The sequence below is a fragment of the Lepidochelys olivacea genome, assembly GCF_965140295.1.
Source record: "Lepidochelys olivacea isolate rLepOli2 genome assembly, chromosome: 15".
NCBI lineage: Eukaryota > Metazoa > Chordata > Testudines > Cheloniidae > Lepidochelys > Lepidochelys olivacea.
In genome coordinates this window covers 29,345,336-29,368,222 of record NC_140425.1, presented here as the reverse complement: position 1 = coordinate 29,368,222, position 22,887 = coordinate 29,345,336, and the positions used below count along the sequence as shown (strand labels likewise).

Here is a 22,887-nt window from a genome sequence, read left to right as displayed (position 1 = left end):
AACCAAGGCCCAGGGTAGATTACACAACCTGGCAAAGGTCACACAGGAAGTCGGTAGCTCAGCCGAGTATTAAAGCCACAGTTCCCAAGTCCTAGGTCACACCTTATGCACTAGACAATCTGCCTGCCGGGGACAGGAAGGTAAAAGCAAGGGGTAGGGTGACAAGCAGAATTAAGAGTAAATGGAAATGCTCAGGCAAAGATTTCAAATGCTAAATATTACTACAGCAGGCGTTCTGCAGCACTGTACTGCCTTTGTTAAAACACAGTAATAAATAATATTAACACTTAGGGCTTCTGCAACGCTTTTCATCTTCAAAGCACTTTAAACTTTCAGATCAATTTATCAATGTATTATCTGAGATTAATCACCTTAGAAATATACAAAAGACTTTGCATCCATATTTTAAATAAACCTTAACCCTTATGGAAAAGGGTCAACAGTAAGAAAGGCTAAGTTTTCTACAGGGCTAGAAAGTTTCCTGCAGAAATTAACAGAAAATTCTTTTTTTGCTCCAGGACAGGGCTGGTTCCAACAATCCACAGAATGGACATCACTGGCTTAAATATGATGGGTGAAATGCTGTCATGGGAGTTTTGTTGTTGACTTTAATGGGGTCGGGATTTCATCTCATAGGTTTTGCGATCGTTTCTATGGAAGCTTGTTACATTTTATAGAATCTTCTTGATTCCAACCCTATTGCAATCATTTCCTGGAGGGCACTGGGAGGTGAAGTTTGCCACAAAGGAATGGAAACCCAAGAGTGGCTCTGTTCACACGTGAGCAGTTTAATCAGCAACAGGGTGATCATCATGCCAGTTTGACCCTGACGCCTGAGCCTCTCCCCAGCACTGAAAGAGGGCTGCAGTGCCAGCCAAGCACCCACCGCAGGGAAGCTCTGAGCTAAACAGGACTCGTGGGACACAGCTCGCAGTGGAGATAATGTGGTCCATGAGGTGCCCTTCCACCGATGTTAATGAAGCTGATGAGAGACAGCAGTCTGCATGCAGCTCCTCTGCAGTCCTCAGACTGAACGATGGGATACGGCAATAATGTATCATAGCAGACACCACGTGACTGGCTAAAGAGCCACCTGGAGAGGACACCAATTCAGTCCCAATTTATGGGAAAGGTGCTTACAAAGGGTTAAAGCAGGAGCTGAGAGCGACCCAGTGAAACACACCGGAATGATGTGACAGGTGCGCTCAGACACGCTACTCCCGTTTTACCATCCACAGTATTTTCAGCCAGGAGTTGGCTCTGCTCTTTCAGGAAATGTCAGCTAAAAAAAATTTAAATGACCTTTTCCGAATAGAGATAATCCACCTAAATATCAGCCAATCGCTTGTGTTTTTAAGGAGAGAATAAAATCATTCTGGAGACACTCTGAATGTATTCTTCCCTCCTGCAGACGGGCCATCTTAAACTACTCTAGAAAATACATTGCTAGGAACTGTTAGTTCTGTGGATCAGCAAATTTAATAAATACACTGGAAAAGCCTTCCAGGGATGGTGTTGAGTTTTTCGGCATAATTTTTTAATTTTTTTTTTTTAACAAAACGGCTTTTACAAAACCAGAACTGAATTGTTTTCATGATTGAAAAAAAAAACTCAATGAAAGTTTTAGAGTTGAATATTTCCTTGTGGTACCAGAAACCCCAGCAAACGAGGACAGCGTTAATACATCACAACTAGCAAGTGAAACCTACCTCCAGCGCCCATCAAACTCAAGGGCGATTTTTCCATTGATTTCACTGCACATTAGATCAGGCCCGTGGCTAAGTGGGGACAATTCTTCTAGTTCCTCAATACCACAAAATATGGAACACTGTAACTTCCTGGTTAATTATGAACATTTAGCCCACTGCTCTGGGGTGGGGTGGAAATTTGGTCATCTGGGGATAGCTCCTGCTCCCAGTTAAGTCAACAGAAGTTTCCCATTAATTTCAATGGGCGCAAGATCAGGTCCTCTATATATTAGGATTTGATTTTCATTCTCATGATCATTCTCATCATCTTACTCTGCTCCCAATGGAGTCAGTGGTAAATTCCCACTGGGCGCAAAGCTAAGCCAACGCTGAGCGCTTACGAAAACCCCACTCGCAGCAATGTACCCAATGGAAGAAATTTCTTCTCTGATTTTATCTGTACAGTCCCCCACCGATTTCGTCTGAGAACCCTACCACCTACCTTAGCAAGAGCATAAAGAGCCCGTGTGGGCAAGACACAAGTTGTCAAGTGAGTGCGGACCCACAGAGGCTGTTTAATTGCCTGACACAGCTCTGCCAGGCTGGTCCTGGGGATTAACTACTACTTTTGCTGGGAAATGATGTGATGGGCTGGAGGTTGGTATTTTACCTGAGTTCTTTAAAAAAAAAAAAGTTAAAGGTCATACCGCAACTGAAACAGAGCCGTTTGTGACCAATCAACCAATCCTGACTAATCAGATCACTTCCTTTTTCCAGGCTGCCCCTTGGACTGAGTTTTACATAAAGGGTACTATCCTGTCCAAGACTCCTTTCTTACATGGGTCAATAGCATGGGCTGAGCTGCACCGAAGTCTGGAGTTTCCAAGAGGAACTCTTCCACCCACACGAGTGGACTGACCCATAGAATACAGCTGGCTTTTAAATAAGATTCCCTTTTGAAACCAGGGGGGAGTTCTGCATAAAACCCAACGGCACAATGTGGCTGGCTGTCCTTCTCCAGGTGAAAAGACAGCAAGAATGTTTGTGTGGATGGGGAGAGAAATACAGTCTAATTCAGCCCTGATATATGCCTGTGCCACTCCATTTAGTATGCCCTTCTTACGGCAGGGTGGAAATTGGCCCATCGGATCTAATTTCAAATCACTTGGTTGTGTGAAAAATATATCACAGTATAGAGACATTCTATACTATGTGAGCAGCTGGGTTCAATTTCCCTCCCCAGCCTGTTTAAAATATTTTGGGTTGTGATACCTAGTCAAGTGATAATTTAGATCCAAGATGTAGGGTTTGTCCTCAAGCGAGACAGAAAGGTTTTTAAAAATTGTGAAAGCAATACAAATATTCACATGCATTTAAAAACAAGAAAGGAGAGTGAAAATAGAAGGGTTTGGGCTTGGATTTACACCAACATTTGCAGTGCATGGTATCTACTGCCCAAACAAGGCTTCAGGGTGCTTGGAGCAGGAGAGGGAGGAGAAACTGACTAGAAATAAAAAGTGAAATCGATCAGTCGATTTTCATAGCTTGAGTGGAATGAAGGGCAAAAAGTGAACCAACTGCACAAAAGGGGGAAAGCTACTTAGATTTAACTTTGTGTTAATCGCCCAAGGCAGGGAACATGCTTTTCAAAAGGAGATTGTTTTTAATTCGACACCACCTCTTTAAGGCCAGGAAAAAAGGGGGAAGCAACAAGGAAGCACACACGCAACCACATCCCAGATCACATGTGGAATTATTTACAAACGTGTTCTCTGTTCATTGGATGGAATTTACCCCGGGCAGAGGGACCAGCACGAGGCTTAGGTACCACTTAAGCCTTATTATGAGGGTATAAATGAGAGGTAGGTGGCATCTAGACCTGGTGCTGGGCCCTCTGCCCAGAGGTGAAATCCACCCAAACAGCAAATGCTCCAAAACAAAGATCCAAACTCCACCCAGAAACTTGCAAAGCTGTATTCTTCAGAGATCTCCTTCCCACACCTGAGTCTCAATGTCTGCAAGGAAGCACTGCCCACATGGCTATAATCCTATAAGAACATCGCTGCCAGTTGGATACATTTCACTCAGATGAAAACTCCCAGCTCCTTTGTGTGGTGTTCACGGGCAACCTGTCAGAGTAGCTAGTTTTCCCACCCTCCTGATTGCAATCAGTAATGGGAGAGGAGTTGAAATGCCTGCTGCCAGCCATGAGATCACAGAGATGGCCATTTGAGATGCTAAACCTTCATTTAACTGCTGACTTTCCCTGGCCCCTGCAAAATCCTCCGCTGATCCGAGGCATGGCAAGCACTCAGCCATTATATATCGATGTAACATCAATTTTTTTTTTTGTTTCCTTCCACAGTGTACACTGACTGCAGGTGAGAAAACGCAACTGTGCTGGAACAACTCGGATTGATGAATTACATTCATGTGCTGGGTCTTTTTCATGGCTGGTGACTTTCCAGCAAAGCAATTATCACTGTAGAATGCATAATAGCCTAATTAATTACTATTGTCAGACTGGCCTTTATGCCATGATTATACCTTATGAAGCCAACTTTTTAAACATTTGGAAGCAGAAATATTATTATAATTGACTGGCAAAATGGTTAAACTCTCCTGTCTCTGTTGAGCCTTCCCAGTATCAAAACTTTGTTAACCACCAATGATATGATTGCCTCAGTGTCTCATCTCAAAAGGAGCAGAATCTGAATTGCATCGGGGTGGTTTTATTATTTTGAACATGCAATCAAATCTAGGATGAGAATTCAGTTATTTCAGTCTAAATACTTGTTACAGTAAAACAAAGATGTGTGTGTTTAAGACTAGGAACACGGCAATGGAGGTCTCCACAAGTTAAATGCAAATTGTGAAGGAGAGAAAATCATAGTTTGCACTTTTTTTTGTAACGTATAAAGAAGCCCTGTAGAAAGAAGAAAGACTAGAGGCGGATGCGGAAGAGAAGAGGACTTGTTGCCTTCTTTTCCCCCTTATTTTTATGAGGAAGGTCAAATCAGGTGTCCCTTGTTATGAGAGTTCTATGCAAAAACAGCTTGTTATGTATGTAGATCAGAGGTGGGCAAACTATGGCCCGCAGGCCACATCCAGCCCGCAGGACCCTCCTGCTCAGCCCCTGAGCTCCTGGCCGGGGAGGCTCGCCCCCGGCCCCTCCCCCGCAGCCTCACCTCGCTGCTGGCGCAATGCTCTGGGTGGCGGGGCTGTGAGCTCCTGGGGCAGCGTAGCTGCAGAGCCCAGCCTGACCTGGGGCTCTGTGCTGCGCGGTGGCATCGTCATGGCCCAGCTACAGCCGGGCAGCTTGGCTGTAGCACCACCAGCCACCGGTGCTCCAGGCAGCGCGGTAAGGGGGCACGGAGCAGGAGGGGTTGGGTAGAGGCCAGGGGAGTTCGGAGTGGTGGTCAGAGGGCAGGGGTGTGGATGGGCTCGGGGCGGGAACAGGGGTTCCGGGGGCAGTCAGGGGACAGCGAGATGGGGTGGTTGGATGGGGCAGGGGTCCCGGGGGAGCAGTCAGAAAGGGGGTTGGGGGTTGGATGGGGCAGCAGGGGGCAGTCAGGGGCCAGGGAGAAGGGGTGGTTGGATGGGGCAGCGGTCCGGGGGAGCAGTCAAGAAGGAGGGGGGTTGGATGGGGCGGCAGGGGGCAGTCAGGGGCCAGGGAGAAGGGGTGGTTGGATGGGGGCAGCAGTCCGGGGGAGCAGTCAAGAAGAAGGGGGGGTTGGATGGGGCGGCAGGGGGCAGTCAGGGGCCAGGGAGTGGGGGTGTGTGGATGGGGCAAGGGTCCTGTGGAGGGGCCAACAGGGAACAGGAGGGGTTGAATGGGGGGGGGTGGATAGTACGGGGGAGGGCAGGCCACAACCTGCTCCCCTAACCAGCCCTCCATACAATTTTGGAAACTCAATGCGGCCCTCAGGCCAAAAAGTTTGCCCACCCCGATGTAGATAGTCAATCTGAACAGTGCCATCTAGTGGCGCACAAGAGTATGTAACATTGTTCATAAGGCTGTTGGTTCAATAAAGTTGTTGTTATGTACTGCAAAAGCACCCCACATTGCAGCTCCTAATGTTCCCTGGTTCTGGTTAGGGGCTCCATGGGATTGCTTCAAACCTTTTTGCTTTTTTAGTTAGCACATGGATCTTTCCTTCCACCTCTTCATTGCTCGGTTTAAAACCTTGGTTTTGTTAAACTCCCATCGAATTCAAATAGAGGATAATCACTTCAATTCGTCAGATTTCCATTTTAAATATGGGATGCCCTAAGCCTACAAAACTTTCCGAGTGTCTTGTGTTCTTCCTTGCAGACCCTGTGGACCAAGGCCTGAAATTCTAACCTAGAAAACATGCAAATACATAAATAAAATTATTCCCTTAGAAAAAAGAAAGCCAAAACTTGTCAAGAGTTCTTTATGCTCCATAAAAATGCCTCCCCAAAAGTGCTGCTACATTTCTTGAAGGATATGGAGACGGGAGAGGTACCCCTCCAATTTTTTAATGCTGCTTCCTTTCAGGGACAGGCAGCCCTTACAGAGTACAAGCAGCAAGCACCAGCGCGGAGTGACCACTGCGGAGGAATTACTGTGAAACTGGCAGCAGGGCAGCGTGATCAGAGGCTGGAGAAAGGATTGTAACAGGGCTGACTGTTGGATGGTAATTTGTTTTCAGCCACAATGAAACTGGTAATGAAATCATTAGGAAAAAAAACCTGCAGAGGCCCATGGCTGGCTGAAATAAAACAACGTCCAGGGGAAATCTATCTGAATGACAGAGCAACAGCCACAGATGCTACAATGGGTGGCTTTTGCCAGCCAGGTGAGCAAATAATAATTTGGATCTTTCATCCATGGATCTAAGAGTGCTCTACAAAGCTGGAGCAGTGTCATCATCCTCCATTACACAGACAGGGAAACTGAGGCCCAGAGCGCTTAAGTGACTTGTCCAAGGTCACACAACGAGGGGAGGAGCAGGGAGAGAACCCAGGTCTCGTAACTCTTGAGTCTTCTGATGACACAGCACGCCCACTGAAACTCAGGTGGCTTGGAGCTGTTCAACATTAAAGCAACTAAACTGCTTTCTAGGAAATACTCCCCGGCCAGATGCTGTGGGGAAAGAAAAGCATGCCTGCCGCTGGGTAATACTGTGCTATACTGGCCTCAAGTGGTTAAGGGGACATTAAATAAGAAGACAGGATGCAAAGGGGAGTAAATATATACACACCAGAGTTCACAGGAGCACACAGCACAATGTAACCACCTATCTTGCTGTATCGATCCAATACAAAACCCTTCCAAGCTGTAAAACTGGGGTAGGATGAATGGCCTACTGGGTAGAGCACAGGTCTGGGACACAGATGGTTTGGGGTCAATTGCTGTCTCACTCACAGATTTCCTGTGTGACCTCAAATCAGCCACTTCATTCCCCTGCACCTCAGGTCCTCATGTGTAGAGTGGGGATTGCATTTCCATCCCTTGTGGGGGGCTGTGGAGTTACAATGCAGGAGTGATAGAGAGATGCTCAGATCCAATGGTGATGAGAGCCACACAGGTAACTCGACAGATCTGGCTGAGACGGACACATTGCTAAGAGTGGCAGGTTTCAGCCCAGATTTGCGTAACTTCCTCAGCGGGAGGCTTGCTTGCCACCTACCCAGATCTGAGCTGATTCAGCGCTGGGGCCCATTGGATCCCATGTTCCAGGGGAATGTCAAAAGCTGAGGAATTCAAGGCAAGAGCAGCCAGCATAGCAATAGGTGCTGTGCAAAGGAAGGCAGCACTCTCGGCTGGGGCCCGGTCAAAGCCATCAGGGACAAGAGTGACTGAGGGGGACAGGAACAGGGGGTTATAATGGCTGGGCTGGGGGGAGCTGAGCATAATCATCCTGGTCTCTAATGGAGAGGAAGAAAATAAAGACAAATACAGGGGAGCAAGAGGAGAGATGACAAAGGGAGACAGGATCAGCTGGGACTTGGAACGGGAGATCCACTCAACAGAGACCCCAGAAGACACCAACTACTCTGGAAGGAGGTTTCAGAGTAGCAGCTGTGTTAGGAGGAGGGCAGGTGCAGCCTGCGAGCGGGGAAGGCCCCTACCCAGCCAGGGAAGCTGCAGCATTGCACGCCCCAGGGCAGAAAGCTGCAGACAGGAGGTGCTGAAAGGGAGGAGAGATAGCTCAGTGGTTTGAGCATTGGCCTGCTAAACCCAGGGTTATGAGTTCAATCCTTGAGGGGGCCATTTAGGGATCTGGGGCAAAAAAAATTGGGGATTGGTCCTGCTTTGAGCAGGGGGATGGACTAGATGACCTCCTGAGGTCCCTTCCAACCCTGATATTCTATGAAAGCAACAGCAGGTTTCCTAGCCAAGGAAATATTGCTGGAAAACAGACCGGGGAAGGGGATTGGGTGAGTGTGCAGCCAACAGCAAAGCAGTGAGGGACCCCCCCGGGGATGCTACGGCCTCAGCCGCCTGGAGAGGCTGGGACATGAAGGCAGGTCTGGAAAGGGAGCTGAGGGGGGCTGCAAAGGAGACAGCACTTAGCAAAGCCTGGCTGCTTCCCTGGGGGGACAGTCCTTAAAAGTGGCTCACGACAGCCGAGAAAGGGGGATGGCTTTTCCAGGAGGGAGAGGCACGCGTGGCCACCTAGGGCTGTGGACGATCCCCAGCCAGGAGGCACTAGAGAGGAGGAACCACGCTGGTGGAGGACAGACAGGATCATGTCTAAAGAGGGGCAGAGGGGCGAGAGAAGGAAGCAGGGGAGTTACCCACTGGCTGTGGAAAGGGAGAGGAAGGAAGGAGAGTATCCAGTCAGAACTGGGAGGTCTCGTCAAACCCAGGGTGCTCTGGAGCAGCAGCGCCAGGATGGCAGGTTTCCAGGAGGAGGAGGGAGTAGGGGGGATGCTTTCCCATGGCCAGCCTGCAGTGCTCAGCGAAGACCGGGGGGCCTTAGTAGGCAGCGTACCAAACTCCACGTGCCTCACCACTGACCACGTTGCCAGAACACTGTATCTGACCCAAAGCCCTTCAAAGTCAGTGGCAGGCTTCCCATTGCCTTCAGTGGCCTTTGGATCAGGCCCACAGGCAGGTCTTGGACAGGGATCAGAGACAATTTTGGTCAAGAGGTGCTAACTGTCCGTATCTTCCCTGTTAGTGACTAACGGCCACACATTTTCCCAGTCCTCACACAGGCATCGGACGATCCCACAGGAACTCAAGCACAGCAGAGCTCCTTACCCAACAGCTAGCCCCAGTGGAGCGAAATGAAACTAAATGTTGGGATCAAAGCTAAATCTGGAACATGCCTATTGTCTGAGAGTCCCTGTCTTTCCCCCTAGAGTGCTGCAGCCCTGCGAGCCAGCAGCTGGAAAGCGGGGTTAAATATTTCTAAATATTTTCCACATACCGCTCAGGCTTTGTAACCCAGTCCATTAAAGCGCTTGTAAATGCTGAGACTCCAAAGACACACTAAGGAGCTGCTGCATTTAACTGTCATTAAATATGTTAGATATTACCCTGGGACATGGGAGTTATCATTCTTTCCAGCGCTGCTCACACTGGAGTCCATTTCTCTGAAGTCAGAAAGCTTACAACATTTTCATGAGGCCAAAAAGCAATTCACGTCAAAAAAATCAATAATATAAAAATAAAGCAGGAGAATTCTAGTTAAAGGGAATGTCATATAAATATGTTGTTCACGTTCGTGAATCTAAGATTAAAAAAAATTAATCAATATAGTTCTTTAGATGATGTTATTTCTAATGAGAAATATACCAAGACGCTGCAAATAACTGCTTTAACGGAGGGAAAAAAGCATTAATAATTTACTTTATAAAGCATATGATACTGAATGAAAGAAAATTGCTGCTGGTTCTTAATTTTGTTGTAATACTTCCTGACACGCTCAATGATGCTTTGGCCAAGTTCCTGATATTAAAGTCAAAAGATGTTAATCTCATTCGAATTTTTTCCGAGGAATTCCCCCTCCCATCACACGAACGCCTTGCTGGCTTTGGTCACTTGATGGGAATCATGGTTATTTTCAAACACCATAAATCTCGTCAGGTGTATCTTATTTATTAGAGTGCCAAAACCAAGAAGTTGGCACGTGAGTAATCCTAAGGAGAGGCACTGTATGAGAGATCAGAAAAACCAAACACTCTCTCTGAGATATTTGGGGCAGTCAATGGTCAGGCCCAACAGCTCGGGGGATACCCCCAAAATACAGGTAAACCCCAATTATGCAAAGGTCCCAGGGGAGATCCCAAGCCATCACATAATCAGGGTCTTGGACAGTTGTCTAAGTATTAAAGGTATATATGGCCCCCAATTACTGAAGTATCTGTGGAATTCCTTACCAGAGGACGTTGTGAAGGCCAAGACTATAACAGGGTTCAAAAAAGAACTAGATAAATTCATGGAGAATAGGTCCATCAATGGCTATTAGCCAGGATGGGCAGGGATGGTGTCCCTAGCTTCTGTTTGCCAGAGGCTGGGAATGGGCAACAGGGCATGGATCACTTGATGATTACCTGTTCTGCTCATTCCTTCTGGGGCTCCTGGCACTGGCCACTGTCGGAAAACAGGATACTGGGCTAGATGGACCTTTGGTCTGACCCAGTCTGGCCATTCTTATGACCCTCACAATCTGTGATGTATTTATCCTTGCAGCACTCCCGTGAGGAGGGCCAGTGCCTGTTATCCCTATTGTACAGACAGGGACTTGAGGCACAGAGATCCCAAGGGACATACGGGGAGTCTCTGGTACAGCCAGGAATTTAACCTGGGTCTCCCAATTTCTAGACAAGCAACCTAACCACTGGTCCTCCACCCTTGATCTCTAAATTGCAAGCTTCAGCCAGGCAGGGCTTGTGAGCTCAAGCTCAATCCCAAATATCAGATAACGAATAGAGCATCCCACTTGGTCACACACCCTATGAGTCCTTTGTGTGCGCGGCTCACTCCCACTGGATTCTGTGGGAGAGCACACGCAGAGCAGGCCTTGAAATTTCAGCTGAGCGTGCAACTCTAAATGCCTAGGCAGATTGTGTCTTTTCTTTAAAACACGCACTTGTAGCAGGTGGGAAAATATCACCAAGGATCCTGGTTGGTGTGATCTGATCGATGAAGCACCCTGTGACGGATACTCCATGCCACGCTAATGGGACGCCTTTCCAAGGGTCACACATGACCACCGCTGACTTTTAAACAAGACCTGGGTCCTGCACAACAGCAGCAGGCCCCAGGAATGCTCTTTGAAACTGTTCTAGCCCTTTCTCAATGGGATGGTGATGGGCTTTACAGCACCCAGTGACCATTGGTTGGGGCTTCTCCTGCTCTCGGTGGCAAAGAAAACTAGAGGGCAACAGCAACCCACAGCCATCAGCGGGTGTCTCAGTGGGCACTGTTAGAAAGTCAGGAGAGAAGAGCGCTAAGACTTTGATACCCAGGCCCCACTGGCCATGTCTGACTCGCAGTTCACTGCGGAAGAGAATTTTTCTGGTGACTTGCATTGCCCTGTTTTGCTATTTGCTGGGAAAGCTGCTACTGCCTCGTTGAACAAGTCGTTCAGAGAGGAAATGGGGAGGGATCATAGCTGGTGCCACTGGGAGCCATTCAGAAATCAGCCCAGTAGCATGCTGGGAGAGCCAATTTTTCATCCAATGCTTTGGGAGAACTTATCGGGCCAGATCCTCAACTGGTGTAACTCCACATAGCGCCACGGACCTCGCTGGGATGACCCTCATGCTCAAAGATAAGCAGGAGCTTAAGGGCTTTGTCGGGTTGGAACCAGAAAGCTCAGCACCTTGCAGGAGTGTGTCCCTACACGGCACGGCAGCCAGAGTTAAGGGGGAATTATAGAGAAGCTCACCAGAGCCAGCTGTGAGACTCTGGGCTTATTGCAACAGCTGGAGAATCTGGGCTGTCCACCTGGGCCTAATCTACAAAATATTGGAAGGGAGGGGTGTAACATCGCTCCTGTGAGTAATCCTATTGACTTTAATGAGGTTACTCCTGTGAGTAAAGTTACTCCTGTGGGCTTACGTTTCTGCAGAATCGGACCCACAGCTTGTAAACTCTCTAGGGCAAGTGTTCAGTGTCTACAGAATGCCCAGCAAAGTCAAGGCACTATATAAATATTGTAAGAAAAAATTAATATGAAAAATCATAACCTGCAAGCATTATTCAACAGCTTTAATGCTGTAAGCCTCGCTGGAGCACTGTCGCAGCCAGGAATGCCAACTGGCAAGTAATACATTTACTGAGAACGTTCACGCTTTGTCCTGACACTCATAAATTATGACGACACATTTTCAAAGGTCAGGAAATGCAGACTGCAGCACACAATAAAATGCACACGGGCCCCAATCTTGCAGTCAGAGCCATACAGGCACATCCCTGCAGAGCAGGGGCTTAACTGATTTCCGAGCTGGAGCTATAAAGTCTAGAGAATGATTATTTGGAGGCAATTTGGGACGATACCTTTTATCTCCCTAAGACTCTTCTCTGGCCCCCAGCACCGAGCTATCTGAGCACCTCACAATCTTTACTGTATTTATCCTCGACAGCATCACGTGATGTATTCTGCTGCTGGGGAACCGAGACGCAGAGGGGCTAAGTGACTTGGACAAGGTCATGCAGGAAGGCGGTGGCAGAATTGGGAATTAAACCTGATTTTCCCAAATCCCAGGGTGGTACCCTAACCACTAAAGGACTGTTATTGTAGTAAATTAAAGGCGGTTTTTATAGCAGAGTAAGGGGAGGAAATATTTCAAGATTATTTTGCCCTTTTCACCAACGTGAATTTTTTTTGTTTTGTTTTTAACTGACAGTTTGGTTTTGATTTAATTTTATTTTTTTAGTGCAGTTACTGACAGTTGGCAACTGGAAACCACCTTGTATTGATGCCTCATCTGCAATGGAAGGCTTCAGAGTGAAATGAACGAGGCTGTGAGGAGCAGATTGATTTTAGATGGTCAGTGAGACAGGGTCACAGCCAAAGCTTTATTCCTTTCCAACTTTCTAAAAGCCTGTAAGGGCGGGGGTGAGGATGGAGGAAGCAGGCTCTGACTGGTGGAACAGAAGGGCGTATGGATGGTGTTGCAGCTAAAGATGCTTTTGAGAGCTTGCTTATGTGGGCTTTTTGCACAATACAAGGGTTGGGGAGAAATCACTCATTGGAACAAATTTTCTATCTTTCCATGACCTGCCCCCTGTTTATTCCCAGCCCTCTTTGTGGGCCCCCCCCGTATATCTCTTTACGCCGCAGGACAATGCTGTATGTTGGGTGTAAGTTACATTCACCATGGAAGCCACCATGTTTCCTCCGCCAGGAATGGCAAACCTGCCACTGATACCAGGACCAGAGCCATCGAGGGCCCAGCTTCCTCTTACACTGGAACGAACTGGGAGCAACTCCAGCAAAACCAAGGCTGATGGGAGAGGAGAACTGTTTCCCCCAGCCCAGGGGGGAAACGGTTGGAGATAGGCCCATGCCGCAGAATTTGGACCCGGATTTCAAACCCTGAAAAGCCTGGGGATGATCCACACGGGGGATGTCTAGGCCCTGAGCCAGGTGAGGCTGTCATGGTAGGAATTGGTGGCTACCCTACAGGCCTCATCTTAGTCCAAGCTTCCAGTCCTAATGCCTTCAGCAGCACCAGGCTCCGATGGACGGGACGTGATAAGCCCTGCCCGTGTGTGTAGAAGTCAAGCTGTATAAGCAGAACTCCCAGCAAAGAGGGACCTTGACTGTTTGGGAGGCAGAAGGCTGGATATGTAATCCAGGGGTTGGCCCTCTCCCCCTAGACATGCTGCCATCCAGCCTCGCCTGCGTCACTCCCAAAGGAGAGTGTGGCCTGGCCAGTCACTGCTTCACAAGTCCACCAGTGATGCCCTTTCCTGCTCTTGGGGCACCAGCGCCCAGGGGAAAGCCTCAGCCCCCCATCTCAAAACCACACTCAATCACCTCCCCATGGAGAAAACAGTTGGGGCTCCCAAACCATCATCGCTTGGTGGCCAGGAACGGGGCCTCACCCCTGCCATGGATGGATAAGCAGAGGGAAATTACAGCCCTCAAATGCAGCCCCCAAGGAACGAACTCCTGCTAACTCTCTGTGTGCTGGATGGAATCCACAGGGAGCCTCTTCCTGTTAGATTCATGAACTAGAATAATTCCACCAAGGCAGGTGAGAATAGGCACTGCCACAGGGGATCCAACCAGCTCAGGATTTTGTCTCTGGCAGCAGCCAGAACCAGCTCCTCCAGGAGGAATTGTCCCTCATAGACAATTATTGGAAGAAGTGTCCGATAGAGAACCTTTGTCTCTAATCCCCACAGGTTGGCTTGTACCCTTATGGGGGAGAGTTTAAATCCCTTCCACACTGCACAGGATAAAAAAAAAAAAGGTGTTAGACATTCTCATTACCCAGGGAAATGCCTGTTGTTTTTTGGATGCCACTATGCTCTTGGTCTCAGTGCTATCCTGTGGCAGAGAGTTCCACAGGCCAATTCTGTAGTATGTAAAATAGTATTTTCTTTTGCCAGTTTTAAATATGGTTCCTAGAGTGGCCCCTTATCCTATTATACAAGAGTGCCAGACAGACCTTCTCACGATCATTTGTGAGTCTGTCTCTCTCTATCACAGCTCTTGGCTCTAACTCCTCTCTGAACTAGACTGTCTCTATCTTTTGTTTGTCTCTCCGTATACAGAAGCCTTTCCAGGCCTGGGTCCTCTCCCACTTCTGCCGCATCTTTTCTGAGAAGGTGAGAGAGAAGGAGCTTCTGGATCTTCTAACTTCAAAAAGTCAGCACACCACCAGAAAAAGCTTTGGGCCGTAAAAGGCCCTTTATATACCAGCAAATTACTGTCCAGTAAGTGACTTGAATCTCACTAGCACTATTCTAGAAAAACTGCTATGCTTTAAAGACAACATTACGAGTCAGGAGATAAAAAGACAAAGCCAAGGAAATTCTGAGCTAAGGTCTTACATGTAAAATTTTCACGGGCCTTTCATTATATCCATTGGTTATACTGACAACTGTGAATCAGACTCAAAGCCATTCGGAGAGCCATTACAACAACTCTGAAGAGGAAAGCTGGCATGCAGGGGTAATGCACAACTTGTCAATCTGGGCTCATTCTGGGGTGCGTGCACATTATTTGGGGTTGTGGATAAGCCTTTAAGAACAGAATGTGGGCTGCCAAAGAAATAGGAGACATCTCGGGATTGATCCCAACTGGTGCTGAGTATCTTCAGCTCCCACTCAAGCCACTGGGAGTTGTGGGTGCTCAGCAACTCTCAGGATCAGGCCTCTGGCTTGTGCATTCATATCAGACAGCACCAAAAAGCAAATGGAGCCACTGGACAAGGTCAAGAGAGTGCACAGAACGCCACAGGAAGTGTTACCAGTCGGGATTGGGTCCAGTGGATATTATTAAACTAGTTTCTAACACAAATTTAATTTCCCCCCTCTGGTTCCACCCAGGAGGCAGAGGAGAGCACCCTCGGCGCCAGAGCACTGTGGAGGCAGATAATGCCTTTGTAAGACATGATGGCTCAGTGTGCTGGGCATGGGATCCTGCTATGGAAAGGTAAAGCTGGCACTCCCCCCAGCACTGCCTGGCCAGTGTGCTGGTAAGTGGGCCGTGGTCATGCCCACTTAGACACACCTGCATCATCTCCCCTTCCAGTGCACCTGCGCAGAGCAACTGTAACCTGCCCCTTAGAATTCAATTCATACCTCCTTCACCCGGGCTCATCTTGCAGTCCTTACTCAGGCAAACCTCCCACTGACTAGTACATGTGCAGACATGGGCATTAGATCCACAGAGCACAAATACAGGCTCTGTCTCTCCCTTTTCTGTGGTTTGTCATTCCAGACAGGATTTATGTCTCTGACATTGGTTAATTACTTGCCACGTTTCCATCAATTTAATTCAAAGTCTGCGCCCTTCCCTCCCTTAATGAAATTAAACAGCATGTGCATACATTCCCCAGTTACTGCTGTGGCCGGCACTCAGAAACAGCACCCAAATATGCACATAAAACATGTTGGCATTAAACAGGCCCATCTGATACCCCAGGGCACATTCCACACTTTACACTTGATTCTTTGCAGGAAAAAAATGAAGTTTTTTTTCCAGCTGTTCTCATTTCCGCATTAGTCGGCTCTGCTGGGCACAGATTCATGGCACTGGGAGTTTACCACAAAAAGCTCACCGAGACTCAAAAGTGGCTCTGTTGCAAAAGTCCTTCCCTTACCAACCTTTTGCACTTTTCTCCCGTGGTCAGATTTTGCACATGAGAAAAAGTACAGGTTTTACCTTGCTGCAGAACACTTAGACCCTCCTCTGCTGTCCTTCCTCATCACGGTCAAGGGGAGTTTTACCCGAGTAAGGCGTGCTGGAGACACTGCTTCTTTTCACCTCCCCATCAGGAAGCAAGAGGTCAGTCATTCCCAGCATCAGTTCACTGGCTTGGTGGCGTCCACGTGACAGATACTTTCTGTTCCAAGGATATGAGAGCTGAATTCAGCCCCCAGTCACTCCACTGACTTCAATGGGATTGTCTGGGATTCACAGAGGAGAATCCGGTCTTGGGTATTTGACATTCCAGCCATAGCTGCTCCAGTACCACAGCCTTTTAGAAGTGTCCATTTCACATCAACCAAAGGGGACTCACTTCAGCAAAACCTATTTATATTGTCCGCGAAATGCAACAGCCACTTTACAGATACAGAGCAAGACAGGAGGACTGGCTCTGGTGAGCTATCTCCGCAAACATACAAACAGGGGACTCAGAAAAAGGATGACATGTTTTCTTTAGCCTTCACCCTTTTGATCCTTAGTCCTTAACTTTACTTTCTGTGTTAAACCTAATGTATTATACAGCTTTAATTATTGCTAAATTGCCTTTTTGTTTGAAATAAAATATCCACTCAATCAGACGCACCGAGTGGATGAAGCAGCCCTTTCCACGGCACAGGGACGCTCCAGTGTACAGACGGATTGGAAAGTTTCACCTCTGCTTTAGAATAACAAAACTTTTAATTTAGATGTTTTCATCTATCTATTGGAGAAAAAAATAAGTTTAAAATAATGACTGTAATAAATGAAGGTAATTAATTGTAGTTTGTTCCTTTACTGTCTAGTCAGCTTAATTTTACCTTTTCATCTAATAATGAGAAAATAATTTTTGTGCTCTGAGGGTTAATGATATGTAACTGCAAGAGCTGCTAATTGCATGTTGCAAACTATTCATCAAAATCCCCATCTGCGCTACTTGATTATGTTTGCTAAATTATTGCTTTGAATTATCTTTCATAAAGCAACTTTTGTAATTAGCAGGGCTTTCGGTTTGCTCTTTTTTCTCTGTGCAAGGAGATTCAAAAACTTTGTCCATTTCAAGCTGTTGCCATTAAGCTACTGTCATGGACAGCTTTTTGTTATTCCGTATCAGGGAAATAAACCAGCCTTTATCTAACCAGGATGGAAAATAAAGCTGTTTTTATTCTCAGTGGGTACGATTTAGTCCCTTCTCCACCCCACAACTTCCCCTTCCCACTAAGAAACTGCATATAAAGGATACAGGCGCCTAAAGGTATACAAGCTGCTTATGGAGACTGCAAAACCACAGGTTGTTACTTCAAAATGATCTTTTTCTTTCCATTTAAAAGAAAAATCAGGAGTGGGAGCGTCTACTTTCATCATGGGGGCTCATTGGCTACTCCCCATGACATATGATGTAGCTCTGTATTCTCCCTTGTAAATATTCATGTTTAGTGAAATCTAAACCATAGTAAAAACACACCCAGCACCAGCCGTTCTGGCTATGAGTGGTTTGGTGGAGTGGGGCATCACTGGATTGGCCCAGAGGCAGGACTCAGCCATCTCCTGCCTACTGGAGGGGGGATTCTGAACATGCAGAAGCAGCCGGGATCTGTGGAGATGGGATCAGGGCCACTGGATCCATGATTACATAGATCCAGCGGTCAGACCCTGGAGCATGGGAGGGGAGGATTTCTTGCAAAAAGAACTGCTGTGTAAAGCCCGAGTTCTCTCGATTTCAGGATTTCGCCCCAGCTAATAAGCAAACGGGGCAGATTGCCTGCTGTTATAAATCAGCACAGTCGTGTGGAAGTCCATGGAGCTATCCTGATTTACGCTGAAGAAGGATGCTGCTCTCCACCTAACACACCTTTCACCTTAAATGTGTATTCTTTATAGGGGCTGAGGATGGGCCAAAGGCTGTAGCCTTTACTCAGTCAAAACTCCCAGTGACCTCAGCAAGGGTTTTGACGCATGAAGGATTTTGCTCCTACGTTTGCAAAGATCAGAGTCAACCGAACTACGATGGGATGGAAAATTAGCAAGTGTCACCTGTACAGCCACTGACTCTGAACCTGGTTTGCACAGGGCGAGTGAGGGAAGAATACAGCCCCCCAAAGAGACGGAAATCAGCTCCTCCCTCAATTACTTGCCAAAAGCAGAGTTAAGGGTCTGGAGTTTTATCAGCTTTTGTTGGAGAAAGGCCCAATCTTGCATCCGCTGTATTCAGTGGAAAAACTCCTATCGATTTCAGTGGGAGCAGGACTGGGCCCAACACCCCTAAAGCCGGACAGGCATCTTCCTATTCATCATTCAGATGCAACTCCTCAAAATCCCCTGCAAAAACCTTCCTGGAAGAAACCGAGTCAGTAAGGGGGATTCTAAAGAAAACGTGGAGACAGGTGGCCAGACTCTGATGTGAGTTACACTGCCGTAAATCCAGAGCCACTCCTGTTTAGGGGCAAGCTGGGTCTCCCAAAGCACATAGCTCATCTTCTCCTAGCGGATCTAATGAAAGCTAGTGGGAAAATCTCAGTATTTAAAAGACTGAAAATGTATTCCTATTGTTATCGCTCTCTTTTGTGTATTTATGCATAGTGCATTCGAATGAATCAATACCGGATTGCCCTATAAATAAATGAGCGTATCAGTAAACTGAGGAATAAAATGAAGTGATGAGAAATATGGAAATCAGCCGCATTTGTGTAAATCCAGTTATTGTTTACTTTCATATTTTCTTATGCAGTTACGGTGTTCCAAAGAGACAGATTTAAAGTAATGTAATGCTCAGCAGATGACAGATTCTAATGTGTTGCTGGTGGCGAGCGCTGAGTGCCTACATCTCTCAAGGGGTTTCAATCTACGCACATTAGAAGAACACAGAAAGCAGCCCACAGAAGAGCAATCATTAAAAAAAAAAACCCGTTCTGAAGTGCGATATTTCTCCCACACTGCCCTCCCCTTTGGAAGGATTTAAATCTCTCCACATCAGACTAGTACCTGAGCTGGGGAAGTTCATTTGCACATGTAAAATACCCAAGACCTTTTGTGAGATGACTAGGTGGGGGGGACACAGTACAAACTAGGAGCAATCAGTACCAGCAGGGGGCCAATGAAGGGATGAATTTGGCCTTCGTGAGCTCAGAGGAAGCATGTGAGAGCTGGAAGTGAGGAGCATGCTGTGCAGTGATTGTGCAGTTTGGTCTTGGTGTCTGTCTGCTTTTTTTTTGATCCCCTGGGTCCATCTCAGTCTAATCTGGCTAGTCGCAAACACCCTCACGACAGAGTACCTCTTGCGAGTGACGGCTTCTTACCTCTGCTTGGAAGCTCTTTAAGACAGGAGCCACCATCTCTCTGATTTCCTGAAAGAGAGATCAGAGAGTTCACCAGAAGCAGATATCGTACGAGTTCTGCAGTGGTATTTGTACATATCTACAGATCCACACACACTGAACTATGGACACGAGTAACTACCTGTCTCTTCTCTGAAGCTTTAGAGCTGAGGCCCTGGCTGGACTTAATCTTCTCAACGGATACTCTTGACCTACCGTAATCTAAAATCTGACAAAAGGTGAAAAGGTTTTTAATCCATAGCACATCTACATTGGCTGAGTCTTTGCAAGAGGCCAGTGGAACAGAACGGATTTTTCTCCCCACCCCCACTTTCTCTTTACAGGGGGTAGTCAAACCCCTCCCTCCTGTCCTCTGCCTACCAGACACATTGGTCCTTTGCAGCATCCGTTTCCAATGAATGTGGTGCCCCCGAGCGGCTGTGAATGGGTCCCCCACCCTGCAAGAGGACATTCTCAGGGCCACGCTCAGCAGCGGCCACATTCGTGATCCCGGAGTAGAAGGCAATAGGAGCTGCCTACATGTCTCTGAGAGGAGTGTGTAAAGACACTGAACTTTGTCAGTACTCTTCAGGGGTTGATACTGCTCTACACCAGCTGCTCTTCTGTGTACGTGTGTTTACAAGGACACATCACTGTCTCAGGATCCCTGTTTCCGCCTAGGCATGGCCAAGCTATGGAAGGGGAGGGCAATGCCTGTAAGGGCTACTTCAGCCCTGAGGCTGTGATAATGGCCAGACAGCCGTGCCACAGAGGGTCCTTCCTGCACACAGCTACCTAGCAGGGGATGTGGTTTGGCCCTTTCTATGTTGTGAGAAATACAATTCATGGGAGTACAGCAGATTGGAAGCACACAGCTCAGCTTAAACTGAAACATTGCTGCCAGATGAACGACAGCGTTTGGTGAGCAACCATTCTAACAACCAGGTGAGCATGGGCACCTCGTGCAGCGGCCCACCCAACAGGAGCCGGCGAGTCTCGGGCCAGTTCTGACTGATCTGAATTTCAGAGGGACTGAGCACTGAAGTCAGTGGGAGCAGCGCCTCTGAAAATCTGGTCACAGATCATCACAGCAGGTACCTTACCGAGGGTGGCAGATGGGGAGCCAAGGACTGAACGGGACATGGGGACTAAGGGACGTCTACAACCAGAGGTAACTTTGCTCTAACTAGCTCGGTACCGGAGCAGCGAAGACACAGGCTTCACAACAGGCTGGACGAGTCGTCTGGAACCCTGGGTCATTACTGATGTCTGTGCTGCCATAACTTCATTGCAGGAGTACCAAGCTAGCTAGAGAAACACTAGCTCGCATATGTCGACATGAGCCGCCATCACTCCTTGGGACTGCAGGGCAGATACAACCGAGGCGGCCCCCTTTTGCCCCTCACATTGGTTCATTCCCTTAAGGTGGAAGGCACTTTCGATGATGTGTAATGCCGCTACGTGGGGTTTTGCAGGTGAGGGGACACCCTTATCCAACACCTTCCATCAGCTCTACGCTAACTGTATCCATTTCCTTTGAACAGCGGACGCATCGGTGGCTATTTCTCAAGTGCAGCCGATGTGGGGAGATGGTCCGGGGGCTCAGCAGAAATGGGCATACGTCTGTCACCTCTAGGGGTCTGGGTTCAAATCCTGGCATGCACCCCAAATGTTGATGTATTTGGTGACCTCCACTGAGGCCTCATTGTGAAGCACTGCAGGAAGGGCAGACCCTGCCGAGGGAGGCCCACACTGGATAATGGGGGGCATGGAGCCAAGACCAAGCAAGGGAAGAGCTGGGAAGTCTGTGGCTTATAAAGCTGATTCAAAGAGCATGTGGGCATCTTACAGTCAGGATTGAATCCATGAAGACAGACTCCCCTCTGAGGTGCCCATTTCTATCCAAGCTCAGAGAGGGCTTTGAAAGCTCACTCTAGGGGTCTCTTCCAATGGACAATCCACCGCTACAGAGCCCAGCCGGATCCCCAGCTCTCTCACCCATGTAAATCCAGAGTCACTCCATTGACCTTAAAGGAGTTACTCCCATTCACATGGACGTGAAAGCAGAATCTGTATTATTCCCCAGAGCGAGGGTATACACTTGTGGTAGGCTTTCCGCTCAGGGAGACAAGGTTAACTCTCTCCGGGCCAGCTATCAGCCAGAGCGTGCACACTCAGAATGGAGACACATCAACATTTCTAAGTGGTGGAAGTTTGCACAGTGCATTCTTGCATCAGCTCATGGGCAGAGCTGTTAGAGTCAGATCTAGCTTTCACTGAATTTGACAGAAAGCTTTCAATTGACTTCATTGGGATTTGGATCAGGCCCAAGGTTTCTCTCTTTCATTGGCACCCAATCACCCATCGTTTTTAAACAAATTAACCCCCAAAGCATGCGACTCACATTATGGCCCACCAGGATCTTTCCTGAAAAGGAAAACTGACAGGATTTAACGGAGCAGAGAGCACCAGTCTCCCACTGGAATTAACAGGAAGGAAACTTTAAAGCTGCTGCTCCCATCTATGCTGGCCACCCTTCACTTTTGCTGTGCTGACCCTTTGAATTGGAATCCGTACTGAAGCAATGGCTGCTGGAGCTGCCAATTTGCACACCAGATAGAACATGCAAGTTCTGTCCCCTTGTGCTCGTTAACAATCCCCTTGCACTTTTTCACCACATTAGAAGTATTAATCATGGTGATGGGCCAAAGTACATACAATCATTACATCCTGATCACCTTCATTTCCTTTTTCCTTTTCAGTTGAGTAAGTTACTCTTCAATTCCAGTCCTAACCTGCTCTGTACTGTTAGTGAGAGCTGTCATACAGTCACCACCCCAGGTGTGGCTGCATTTCAGAGGTTGGTGAAGTGCGTTCCCTGTGTCAAATTTCTATACATGGTTTAAGATCTTTAAATGCTATGCTGTAGTGAGAGAAAATGCTGGTTACCTTTTAAGTGCATGCAAAATCCATTGAATTAAAATCAAATATATGAACAGTGGGAAGACCAAGGAGGGAGCAGGTTTCTAGACAAGAAGATGCGATTCATGGGAGGAGATTTTAGGTTCGATGTCAGGAAAATTTACTATGGGGCAGTGGTGTCATCCCCATTAGCAAGAGGAAAGCCCATTCCTGGGGCAGTTAGACTGAGATTGTCAATGTGTCTGAGGGAATTAGTTAGGCATCCAAAGGCCATTGAAATTCACTGGCTTAACTGAAATTCACTGGCTGGAGTGCCTAACTCCCTTTGGCCCAGCCTTAAATCTTATTGGATAGAACACCAGGAGGAAACTGAGAATGGATCAGACAGGACCATAAAGGCCCTTGCCCCTCTCTCTAATTTCTATGAGCCCCTTTCTGCCAGCCTTACTCCCACGAAGGAGACCACCACACCTCCTGCTGTGGTCCCACCAGAAGCAATGGGGCTACTCATCGAGCGAGGTGATATGTTAGCCTCAGGCCCTCTGAATCTCATGAACAAAGGGGTAGATTTTCAAAGGGTCATGCCCCCCTCACAGTGTCTTTCAGTGGGTGCTG

The 22,887-nt window shown here is 47.6% G+C and overlaps 1 protein-coding gene across 3 annotated transcripts in view; it reads right to left on the bottom strand.

The window, feature by feature from the left end:
• The window catches only part of CUX2 (cut like homeobox 2), a 265,715-nt gene that overhangs the window by 68,312 nt on the left and 174,516 nt on the right, over nucleotides 1-22,887 (bottom strand). For all 3 annotated transcript variants that reach the window (XM_084649636.1, XM_084649637.1, XM_084649638.1), the window contains exon 3: nucleotides 19,333-19,380. In XM_084649636.1, coding sequence (XP_084505762.1) covers nucleotides 19,333-19,380 — 48 coding nt within the window. The remainder of the gene's footprint in view (nucleotides 1-19,332; nucleotides 19,381-22,887) is intronic.